At 40.9% G+C, this 12,021-nt stretch overlaps 1 protein-coding gene across 25 annotated transcripts in view; it reads right to left on the reverse strand.

Annotated features, from left to right (window-relative positions):
• PIGN (phosphatidylinositol glycan anchor biosynthesis class N) overlaps nucleotides 1-12,021 on the reverse strand; it is a 155,976-nt gene that overhangs the window by 13,862 nt on the left and 130,093 nt on the right. For 15 of the 25 annotated variants that reach the window (XR_010598690.1, XR_002889151.3, XR_010598695.1 and 12 more), the window contains 3 exons: nucleotides 11,357-11,430; nucleotides 6,429-6,471; nucleotides 3,177-3,229 (listed from right to left, as the gene is read on the reverse strand). Coding sequence is in view for 15 of the 25 variants with exons in the window: in XM_024107320.3 (XP_023963088.1) it covers nucleotides 3,177-3,229; nucleotides 6,429-6,471; nucleotides 11,357-11,430 (170 nt within the window). In the remaining 10 variants the exon portion in view is untranslated. The remainder of the gene's footprint in view (nucleotides 1-3,176; nucleotides 3,230-6,428; nucleotides 6,472-11,356; nucleotides 11,431-12,021) is intronic. The other 10 variants (XR_010598692.1, XR_010598694.1, XR_002889153.3 and 7 more) reach the window with 2 other exon arrangements.

Below are 12,021 nucleotides of genomic sequence, written 5' to 3' on the forward strand. Positions count from 1 at the left end.
ACCATAGGTACAAAATGGGGAGGGAGGAGAAACGTGGGAAACTGGTGTGATAGTGGCCAGCAAATCAGATATGGATATAGTCTCTGCAATGGGATATGGCAGTAGGAAAGACAAATGCAATTTCAGGCACACACACTTCATCTCTGAAGAAGGATGTAATGCTGTAGTCTCTTTCTATAGAACTCTGGTGAGACCACTCCTGGAATACTGGACTCAGTTCAGGATAGTTCCCTTTCAAAGAGATATGGACTGGAGGGAGATTAGGGAAGACTGAATAGTTTGAGGGTGGTGATTTGACTTGTGAATTAAAATAAAATTCTTGGCAAAACAACAATGTTGATGGGATTGAAGGGAAATATAGTTACAACTATGTTGATGTTCTCCAAATGTACACATACTGTACAAAGGCCACGCTTACTCTCTTCCTGGGGTTTGGCTTTATTGGTAACTCAGATAACAGTGACAGAACATGAACCTCACACAAAGCTTTCTCTCCAAGTTTAGGTGTTCCCTAGGGTCTCCCTGAAGGAGTTTCCCTCTTACAGTCATTCCAACCCCCTTCGGCCTTGGCTACACTCACGCTTCACAGCGCTGCCGAGGCAGCGCTGTGAATCCGCGAGTGTAGTCGCGCTGCCAGCGCTGCGAGAGCCCTCTCGCAGCACTGCAAGTACTCCACCTCTCCGAGGGGAATAGCTTGCAGCGCTGCGAGCGAGCGTGCAGTGCTGCAGGTGCTGATTACACTGGCGCTTTACAGCGCTGCACTCGGGGGGGTGTTTTTTCACACCCCTGAGCGCAGCAAGTGTAGCGCTGTGAATTGCCAGTGTAGCCAAGGCCTTCGATACTCCTAGATTGCTTGCATCTGCTGTAACCTCAGAAGCAATTACTCTGCATTAGAGCTGGTTGGTTTGGAAAAAAAGAAGAGAAATTTTGCAAGCTTTTCTTTGTGTTTGTGCCACAGACAAAGATTACAGGAGGAGCTGATAATGACCCTAACACTCTCCCTTATAAAAGATTCTTGCAACCTTTTTTTTCAGAAGCTCTAATACCTTATTGTTTGCAAAAGGCCTTTGAAATTGACAGGGGGTAAAGCCCTCAGGTTAGAGAAGAGTCTTTTCTTTGTCCCATAAATTTCTATCCAGGTTTTGATGAGATATAAACTATCGAAAATCATGATTTACCTACTCACACTTACATTTCTCAGAAAAATTTGTGCAGCATCCAAATAATAAGTGAACATGGATGTTCCAAGGCTAGGCTCATGCTACTACCAAAGCAGCTGTAGAGGGAGGGATGGGATAAAGTGAGGCAAGATTATCCTCCTCCCCCACCATCCCTGGCAGTCTTCCTGAACCCAACATGTGGCCCCTGTGGTCCAACCCTTCTCTGCAATAACCGCTTTCTCCTGCTCATGTATTTAGTTTTGTAGTGGCAGAGGTCTATGCTGATTGCTGAAGATTCAGGGTTCAAAACACCACTGATGATGCATGGGGGGGAGAGACTGTTTCAGTTGTACATAATAATTCACCTTTTTTCTTAAAACCCTTAGGAAGTTACATACAAAAAGACTACATTGAAAAAATGTAATTTAGGTTGCAAAGCCAAGCACTCAAAAGTCAGAAAATGCAAATTAAGGTTGCCTGTGCATTCTGCCTCATTGTGCATATTGATACAATCTTTAATTACACAGCCACATAGGATCTTTTCCACAGAACTCTTAACTCACTCATTACACAGGATGTATACACAAAGGGGCAGAATACAGGTTGCATGTAATCAGCTCCCGGATGGCACCCCTCACCTTCTGCACCAAATGTAATCTGGCAGAGCAGATTCAGGCTAAGGGAGGTACAAGAACATGAAACAGCTCTAAATGCTATGCTCTGAAGAGCATAGAAAAAATAAGGTGGTTGACTTTTCATATTTTTGAGAGGTTATTTTTTTTTTGCTCAGTCAAACCAATCTGTACTTTTGCTCACTAAATCCTACAAGTCCTATTATGACACTAACATTCTTGTTGCCATAAACAGGGCATCCCTGAGGTCTTTCACATCTCTCTAGAAATTCATTTCTAAGTCCACGTGTGAAGTTAAAGGACCAAAGGAAGAGACCATCTACTCAATCATAAACTGAGAACATGAAAGTATGATGGTAAAATACTCTTTCCACTATTTAACCTACTCACACTGGGAACTTTGGAAATGTGGCTAAGAGCAAAGGCTCAAACAGCCTGAAAATAGGTGGGGGTGGGAGGGGAGAAGAGTCAATATACTTGACACACAGCATACAAAATATTAATAGGTCACTGTTGAAACCCTTATTCAAATAAAAGTTGATGTGATAACTGGCAGGGTTTATAATGCAACATAGTTTCTATTAAAGACAGACTAGCAAGCTATTTCCATGATTTACTTAGGTATTTCTAATACTACTTAGGAAATCTACATCTGAAATTTGTACTCTTAATGAAATACTTCCTTCCATTCTGTGTATGCTGGTTTGTTGTTGCAGGAGTGGCCACAAATAAGGCTCTGTGGCCCCTATGCTGCACTGGAGTCTATGCTGGGGAGACTAGCATAGATCACAAAGGAGGACTGGGGGGGGGGGGGGGGAAGAGTGTCTATATTAGTTAGAGCCCTGATTTTTGTGACAAAAACTGTGACTTACTTTTCTTCTCCATGAAAAGCCATGGTATTTGTCATCCTTTCCAGCATGATTCCTGCATAAATTTGGATCTATAGATGTACAATGTAGGCGTGTATGGGGTTTTAAATAGTTGCCAACTATTAAATGATTTTAAACAATTTTTATTGTAAAATAAAAGATTTGACTTCTCATAATTTCCAACAATAAACAATAAGAGTAATTTAAAAATTGTGTGCCATGCCTCTTCTACCTAAAAAAAAAACAACAAAAAACCATATTTTTTGCCATGCTGAATCCATGAATTTCCCCACTTTTAGTCATGACAGCCAATGAATATTAAACATGAGTTCTAGGATGATGACATTACTAGGAGTGGGGAAAACAGCAATGAAACACTTGCTTTGGGGGAGAAGGGCAAGCAGTTGGAAAGAATTACAGGAACACTTACAGATAAATAATAACTGACCAATCTTTGGCACCTACCAACCTGAGGCTATCCTTTTAAGAAAGCACTGGAGGCAGATATACTGTACCTTGTTCCGATATCCAGCCAGCTTCCATAATCTTTAACCAAAAAGAAGAAGTGCTGTGAAATAAGAAAATAATGTTTAGTATATAAACATTGCACAACTTGAAAGACAAGACTAAAACCAATGTTTTCAGGTTGTTTACTCCAGGTTTCTAACTTTTCAAGTGGAACAAGGGCAAGACCTTTCAAGTAATGTTTATTTGGACTAAACTAAACAATATTCTAGGAGCCAGTGGAATCAAACACAAACAGCTAAAGAGGAACAAAGGCTGACTAGTTCTATCAAGATGTGCTCTGAAAAGCACAAAGGATTTCTAATAGAGAACATTCTTCAAGAGAAGCCGCCCCCAAACAACTTTATTGTTTGGAACACTGGTTCTCAAATTTGGCAGTGACCTTAGGATAGGCTGCATAGCTGTTTTATAGGGACTCTAGCACAGATATTGTGTAGGACCTGGGGTAGCTCAGTCTCTCTCTGTGCCTCAGTTCTTCATCTGCAAGATGGGAATAATAGTACTTCCCTATCTCACAGGTATGTTGTGAGGATAAATTACACTAAAGAGTGCAAGATGCTCAGCTACTATGATAATTGAAGCCATATAACTATGTAAAATAGATTTTTTTTTTAAATTTGTCCTAATTTACAGAACACCTCCATAAAGCAAACAGGTGATTTAATTAGCATAAGCAGATACTCAGCAGGGAGGACTGTGCTTCTCATAATTTTTCATTTTATAGATATCTATATCTATCTATCTATCTATACACACACACACACATAAAATGCTCTTCGGTTTTTTGTTTAATATGTGAAATTATCAATTTTACATGGATTGAATGTCAATATTTTCCCACCCATGGCCATCACTACCAAATTTAAATAATTAACCAGTACTATACATTGCATTGTGGGGGATTTGGGTGAAACAACAAGGATTCTGGGATGGAGCCTAAAGGGACCTGGGATATAGAGTAACGGAAGAAAAAGTGTGTGTCATGTTGGGGGTCACAGGTGAAAATGTTTGAGAAGCTCTGTTTTACAACACAAAGAATGTGTATATTTGTCCGCTGTGAGATACACAAATACCTCAGTCCGTCTGACTTTCCCCACCCACACCTAGTGTGATGTCACCCTGTTCTTTACTTTTTACCCCTAAGCAAAATAAGAGCCAGGAGAAAAACCAAGATCCTCCCAACTCCCTATGAAGCAACAGAAAAAAAACTTGCTCTGACTCCTCCTTCTTGCTCCCCCCGCCCCACAGAGTGGCTAAAGAGTTTCATCCCAGGGCCTGATTCACACAGTTACCAAGCCCTGGCTGCCTGGTCTCCCCTTTTCCTACCAGTTAGACAGTCCTGTGTGACCTGTCCTTCCCTAATGACTCTCAGGCTAGAGATACAAGTTTGGAAATGGCAGCATGGAGAAGTGGGTCATGTCCTGTCAGTGAAGGCGGTGCAAGATTCATCAGAAGCAGAGATTTAGGGGAGGTAAGGACTAGCTTCGCCTCCCAGTGACCAGAACTCCTCTTTCCCATCTCTCACACACAACAATCTTTAGCGACCAACAAAAAACTTTAGCAATTAGCTGATGTACACCTTAGGTTAAACTAGTTTCTTAAAGATTATTTCAGACAGAAATCGGGGCAGAAGATTAAAATCAGAGACTTCACCATCTGAAAAGAAGCATTTAAAGCTGGTGGGTTTAGTACAGCAAACCTTTAAAAAAATAAACTCAAAAGCTACTTTAAATTTTTAACAAGTGTTCATATTTTAAAATCTTTCATGAGAGAGAACAACAGAATAATGATTCTCGATACTCTCCCTGAAGCGAGGTATGTAAGGAACTCAATGCATTTAAAGGATCACCCTAAAAATCTGCTGTATTTATACTGTATTTATAATGCAAGTTTAGCAAATAACTCCTTATTCAAATAACTACGTCCAACTCTTTTGACTTCTTAGAATTTGGATGCTACCACTACTAACTATGTGGTCAAACACCATTCTGGGTATATGCAGACAAATGAACTTGCGCCTGCAAGGTTCACCGAGTAATATCACAACAAAGAAAAGATTCCACACAGTGGCTGCATTAAGTGTTTGGTGAGAATAAGAACCATTACCCATTTCACTTCATTTTTGTTTCTATAGTCATCTTCTTTGTTTCATAAATATATAGATGTGTATATGTATATACATAGACCACACACACACAATGTCTGCATGTCAAAACTCTGTAGTTTATTAATATTTTAATTCTTTTCCTACTGAAATTATTAAATAAAAAACCAGTTTATAATAAATCTGTATGTGAAAACTAGATAAAAATACTTCTAGGACTTCTAGGATCCAGCCTGCTTGTTACTCTAAGATCAAACTACACATGCTGATGTCTTGTATCTGCTATTTTTCTTATATGGTAAAACTTCTTAAACCACACTGCAATGTGAAATGACATAACACAAACAGCAGGTTTTGTCACTTTGAAGTATATCTTCCAAAACAGAATGTGGGAAGTGAGAGCAAAAATAGTACAACTCCCTGCCTACTGCTTTGAGCGTGTTTCCATTCCAGTCATGGTATAATATAGCAATGCACTGCTTTGTCGAAGGCACTTTTTGGGGAATTAATTGTGTCACTTTAAATTTATAAAGGCTTTTTTTTTTTTTAAAAGATGTCTCTATTTAAATGATTTTGACCATGAGTCTACAATTGGCTGGGGTGAATTTTCCCCACTGCCTCACACAAAGGATACAATTGCTCTACAAAAGATACCTCTCATATATTTTCCAGCCCTTCACTGATAATTCTGACAACAGGTTTGAAAAATCAGTTCAGTGTCTGACACATCTCTCTCTCTCTCTCTCTCGTTTTTTTTCTGGCAGCAGGCAAGAAACTGCTGAAAAATTATCTAGACCAGGCACCCAGGTAAATCTGGCATTCCCTTGTGCTTTCATACTTTTAATTTGAACATTTGATTTGCAATACATTAAAAACCAGGAATACTATGTTTAAAACAGCAGAGTGAAGAAATGAAGTAAAAAAGAATTACACCTCTTAAGAAGCATTCCTTACATGACATACAAAGCATGAAGATGGGGATTTTTATCTGTAAATTATACCAGGAATTTGATTCAATTCACTGCCCTAGTTCTAAAAACTTTGAAGTCTGAAACTAATTCAGATATCTTTTGATTGAATTAGCTGAGCACTCTGCTTTCTTGATCTTATTTGTAAAGCATGTCCAATGGTAGCTTACCAAAGCCATAAGGTCTGAAATCACAAGAACGATGAGGAAAAGGCTGCAAAAAAGGAGAGACCATAATTCTTAACTCACAGCCACAGACACAATTACAAAGTTATTAGAACCCCAAGTATAAATATGAATTAATATACGATATGACTTCTTGCAGCTGGCTTTTTCATTCGCTGAGAGATACGTTTCCAATGCACTTCATGGGAGAAGTTAACACACAAAACAAGGCTGATATGCCTAACATGTTTGGAACATATAATTTTATCATGATGCTTTGAAGAGAGACTTATTCATTAATGTAATTACAGTTTCACAATAGGGCACCCAAAAAGTGAGTTATTTACCAGCAACCCTGAGTGGCTTGTCAAATGATAAGTGCTGCTATTTTAAAAGAAAATTAAAAACAGTTTAAAAATCATGGCATCTGTAATTGTGTATACCATGAATGCACAGTGGGTGACATCCACTCCTTGCAGCACAAGGCCTATGCACCACTTCAAACCCTCAGAGAAGGAAGGCTTGGAATCTCCAGAAGGATTCAAGAATGACAAAAATGCTTGTGAGCATAAAATTATCTTGAATATTCTTCAAAAAGAGCTGATCGAATCTGTGCTGACAAACCAGTCTTACTGGGTGGACAGCTGCTAAATGAGATTACACGAGTCGCTCCTCCAGCTCCTTGACTGACAGAGTAAAAGTGCTCCAGAAGTTGCCAAAAGCTTTGGGAGAGTGCTCCTAAATCCCTTGAATGCACAAAAACCCAGGAGTGTGAACCTACAGTATGTAGGATTACTTTTGGAAAAGTAGATTTCAGTAAGTAAAATGACTAAGAGGGAGGAAATAGAGCTAATAAAGCTTTTTAATTTTCTTAATATTTTACTCTGTACATTAAGTTTTTGAAGTAGTAGATCACATGAAAGCAGTTATTAATGACTGGCTTGTCAGTTAATGGCATTAGAGCAATGCTGCAAAGAGCTGACCCACTAGCAGGCAGGTCATTAACTGTAATAGTTTAATTTATACAGCATTATCATTATAAAATGTAATCAATCAAACTTCATTAGAAAACATTATATCATAGTGCTCTGCAAGCATATGCTAGTGGGCCCTAAAAACTGATTTATCCCTTTGAGAAAATTGAATTTAGTGCTATATTTTCTAGCACTTTCTTGATAAATCAATTATGCTTCATCAGTTAATAAAGATGTGGCAAATTCACTATTTTCTGATTCGTCTACAAGCATCTTTTCCATTGGAAATTTAGTATTGATTTAAATAGCGAGCGATGTCACAATCTTCCAATATCTAGCAAGCGCTGAGCTAAGGTACCACATTGATGGGAGATGTATAAGAGCCTACACAGACAGAATATTCTCATGAAGAGCATGAAGTATGCTTCCAACTATGAGCAGAGAGACTGAGAAGCTATTCATGTGACTAGCAAAAAACTCGCCTCTTGACAGGTACAGACATACCTACCTGGAATGCAGCAAGGATTTCATAAAAGAAGAACAATGCTAATCTCAGTGCTCTCTTTTCAAAAAGAGAAAGTTAAAAGAACACTATTCCGGTTGCAAAGTCAAGCCCTTGGAAGTTAGGAAATGCCAGAATTAAGATTGCCTGTGGAACTTTAATTCACTCCCTTTGTGCATATGCATTCTGACACAGTCTTTAATTAAATGATCACAAGCTTTTTTTCCCATAGAACTTATGTCCCATTTAGTGCAGAGGATGGACCTATTCAGGGGAGTATTAGGACTGTGTTGCAAAGGGGGCTGTTGTCATATCAGAAGCTGGAAGGCATATTGTGAATGAAGCAGGGGGTGGCAGAAAGAGAAAGGATGGTCTCATGATTCAGGCAGTTAAATGTGGATCTGGAGAACTGGATTCTCGCCCTTCCACCGCCACCGAGTTCCTGTGTGAGGCTGGGCAAGTCACGTAAACCCGACTTTTCACAAGTCGTCACTAACTGCATGTTCTGCATTTTTTGGGTGCCCAACTTGAGACTCTGATGTCTGATTTGCAGAAGTGCTGAGCACTCACACCTGCAAATTGAGGAAGTGAAATCTGTGCTTTGAGTATAAAATGGTAAGTACTCAGAGTTCTTTGTCTCAGACTGAGCACTCAAAAAGAGTGGACATGTTTTACCTTAATAATCGCCATACCTCAGCTCTCCATCTGTAAAACGGGGATAATAATGCCCTCTCACCTTACGCGAGTGTTGTAGAGATTGACTGATTAATGTTTGTGAAGATACTATAACAATAAGCTCCATAGAAAAGCCCTTGAGGATATTAATAATTCTCTTTTCAGGGCAAGGTTGGAATAATACGCAGTAAAATAAGGCCTGGGACCACAAACTGAACAGGCAGGGGTCCTGTGGAAAAAATACCATGTGAAATGTATTTAAAGATTATATCAGAATGCATACACACACAGGGGGTGATTAAAGTTGCACATGCAACCTTAGTTCTGATATTTTCTAACTTCTGAGGGCTTGATTTTGCAATCTTACTAGTGTTCTTTTAATGTAACTTTTTGTGTGTAATTCCTTACACAGGGTCATTGGCAGGGTTGGAACCTTTATCCACCACACAGACCACTACCACTTGAGCTAATGGAGTAACTGCTAGTAGTAGGCTGATATCGTCTATGTTAGCCAGCACTATAGTGGGTGAGACATATGGGTTTCACATATATTTGCTGACAACAGAGGAATGGTGAGACTCAGGAATCTGGGTTTCCATTCCAGGCTCTGGAGGGGAGTGTGCTCTAGTGGGCACAGACTTCTGCCTGTCCCTCACATATGTCTCACCCACTATAGTGCTGGCTAACATAGAGGATATCAACCTACTACTAGCAGTCGCCTAGGGCACCAGGATTTGGGGGGGTGGCAATTCGGCAGCGGGGAGTCCTTCCGCACTCCGGGTCTTCGGCGGCAATTCTGCGGCGGGTTCTTTACCCGCTCCGGGACCCACCGCCAAAGTGCCCCGAAGACCAGGAGCGCGGAATTGCCAATGACGACCGGGAGTGCGGAAGGACCCCGGCCTAGGGCGCCAAAAACCCTGGCGCCGCTCCTGTCTGCTGTTCTGTCTCTTACCCATCCGGGCTCCTCATCCAAGGCCTGGTCCACACTAACCCCCCACTTCGGACTAAGGTACGCAAATTCAGCTACGTTAATAACGTAGCTGAATTCGAAGTACCTTAGTCCGAACTTACCGTGGGTCCAGACGTGGCAGGCAGGCTCCCCCGTCGATGCCGCATACTCCTCTCGCTGAGCTGGAGTACCGGCGTCGACGGCGAGCACTTCTGGGATCGATCACAGAAGATCGATCGCTTACATCCGGACCAGGAAGTAAGTATAGACATACCCCTAGTCCCATTTTCCTTGCCTACCCAGTCCCAGTTTCCTCTTCTAAGGCTTCTCATTCCAGTTCAGTCTCCTTGCCAAGTGTGTATTAGTCTTCCCCTCTGGGTTTCTGTTCGGGTCCCAATCTCTACCCTGACTTAGGGAGGATAAGTGTCATGACTGGAATATTGGTATAGAGGAATATAGCTTGTGCAGGTAGGATAGGCAGAGTAAGAAGGGGGGAGATGTTGCAGAAGGAATATATAAGCTGTCAACTCCCAATGTCTCCTCCTTCCCACACCCAGTCCCACTTCTGCCCTGCCAGTTCCCAGTCCGATCTCCCCTCCCTCTCCACTGGCTCCCAATCCTTGTCTCTCTCCTCAAGCTCCTCATCCAATTTCAATCTCCCCTTCCCTCCCCACACACTCTCTCCTGGGCTCCTTGTCCCAGGCTCTTCATTGAGCCAGTCTCAGTTCTCCCCCAACACCCAGCTCATTGTTAAATCATTCTATTTCCCCCTTCTGCCCCCATCCTCCCACTGGTTCCTAGTCCGAGCCTCCTTGTTCAGCTAGTTGTAGTCTCCCCCACCCCTCCCAGCCACTCGCCCAATCTCTGTGCTCAGCCCCCAGTCTGCTGGCTCCCAGTCGGTTCACAGTTTCCTCTCCTGCTCTTGTTTCTCTCTCCAACACCCATTTCAGTTCCAGTCTCAGCAGTCTCCTTGTCTCAATCTACTCCTTTCCCTCCCCGCATCTGGCTTTTCTCCCTTCTGCAATTGAACTAGACGTCTTTCTCCGCCATTCTGCTCTCAGTGACCCCAAATCCATAATGAAAGTGTCTGGTCAAAGACTTTAAAAAAATGCAATTGGTGGTAAGGTCAGTGCTACAAAGTTTTAATTTAGCTGGCTTGTACATACAGACGCTCCCCGGGTTACACAAACCCGCACTTACGGAAAAAGTTCCGTAAGTTCCGTAAGCTTTTTTGGGGGGTGGGGGGGGGGAGAGGAAGGGGGGAGGCAGAGGGGCGTAATTGTCGGGTATATGTCCCCGACTTACGCAAAATTCGACTTACGCAAGACGTTATGGAACAGAATGCTTGCATAAGTCGGGGAGCGTCTGTATATTTTAAATAAACAATATTTGTACTATATGGAGAGAGACAATTTAAAATATGAAATTCTAATTTAAATATTTCTTACTTTTTCTACATTAAGACAAAAGTTTGTTTGTTTGTATCTTTTGCGTTTTAAATGCAGAAAACTAAATGTTTGATAATTCATACTGGGCCAAACTTTAAAATCCACCATAATTTTATACTCATTTGTTACTGAGGCAAATTCCCACTGAAGTTAAGGAAGTTTCAGCCTGTGTAAGGAGTGAGCAAAAAGTGAGCTAAGTCATCAGAGTGGCTCATTGGTTATTTAAGTTTGAGATCTGATAAATCCAAATTCTTTCAAAGTGAGTGAACTGGTGTACAAATGGAGTCTGATTCAGGGTATTTCACATCCTTACTAATTATACTGTTTGGCTGATTTCCATAATCAAACCCACTCCATCTACTGCAGTAATATAACATTTGCTGTACCTTTTAGAAGATAACTGGGTTGTGACTTGAACAGCTTCAAAAGCACATGACACAAGAACAAAAGGGATTACAATCTGTTTAAAACATAAATTGCATTATGGTTTAGAGCAACATTTGTACAACAGCCTATCAGAACACCACTAATGGTCATGGAAACATTTTCCAGCTTTTCAAATTGCCATTATGGGAAGCTTCATTGTAGCACGTTATAAAAATAAAATATTGGCAAAGAAAGGGTGAAAACTCATTTGGCAGAGAATATTCTTAGTAAACTGATACAAAATCTACGGCCAGGGCCTACCTGAAGTGAAAAACTATGAGGTACCATGAAACTCAATGATTAAAACATATTCATGAGCCTTGTTTCAGCTGATCCAGTCTAGCATTCATGATAATTATTTGAGCAATGCTGTAACACATAGAATTTGCAATATTTTACGTGGTAGTTCCTGGAACTCCCAGTGTGAAAGGGTGATTTCAGCCCATGCACAAATGCCTGGATGTGGCAAGAACTGAGCCAAAAAAAGAATAAATACTTCACTCACTGTCCTCCAAGAAGACACAACTAAATCAACCTGCACAACTTAATGAATTAAAAAAAATAACCTCTGAAATGTGTGCACTGCATTTTTTTTTTTTTTTAGAACTGACCCACACTTCAAGGC

Source organism: Chrysemys picta, chromosome 2 (assembly GCF_011386835.1).
Source record: "Chrysemys picta bellii isolate R12L10 chromosome 2, ASM1138683v2, whole genome shotgun sequence".
In the NCBI taxonomy this organism is placed as follows: domain Eukaryota; kingdom Metazoa; phylum Chordata; order Testudines; family Emydidae; genus Chrysemys; species Chrysemys picta.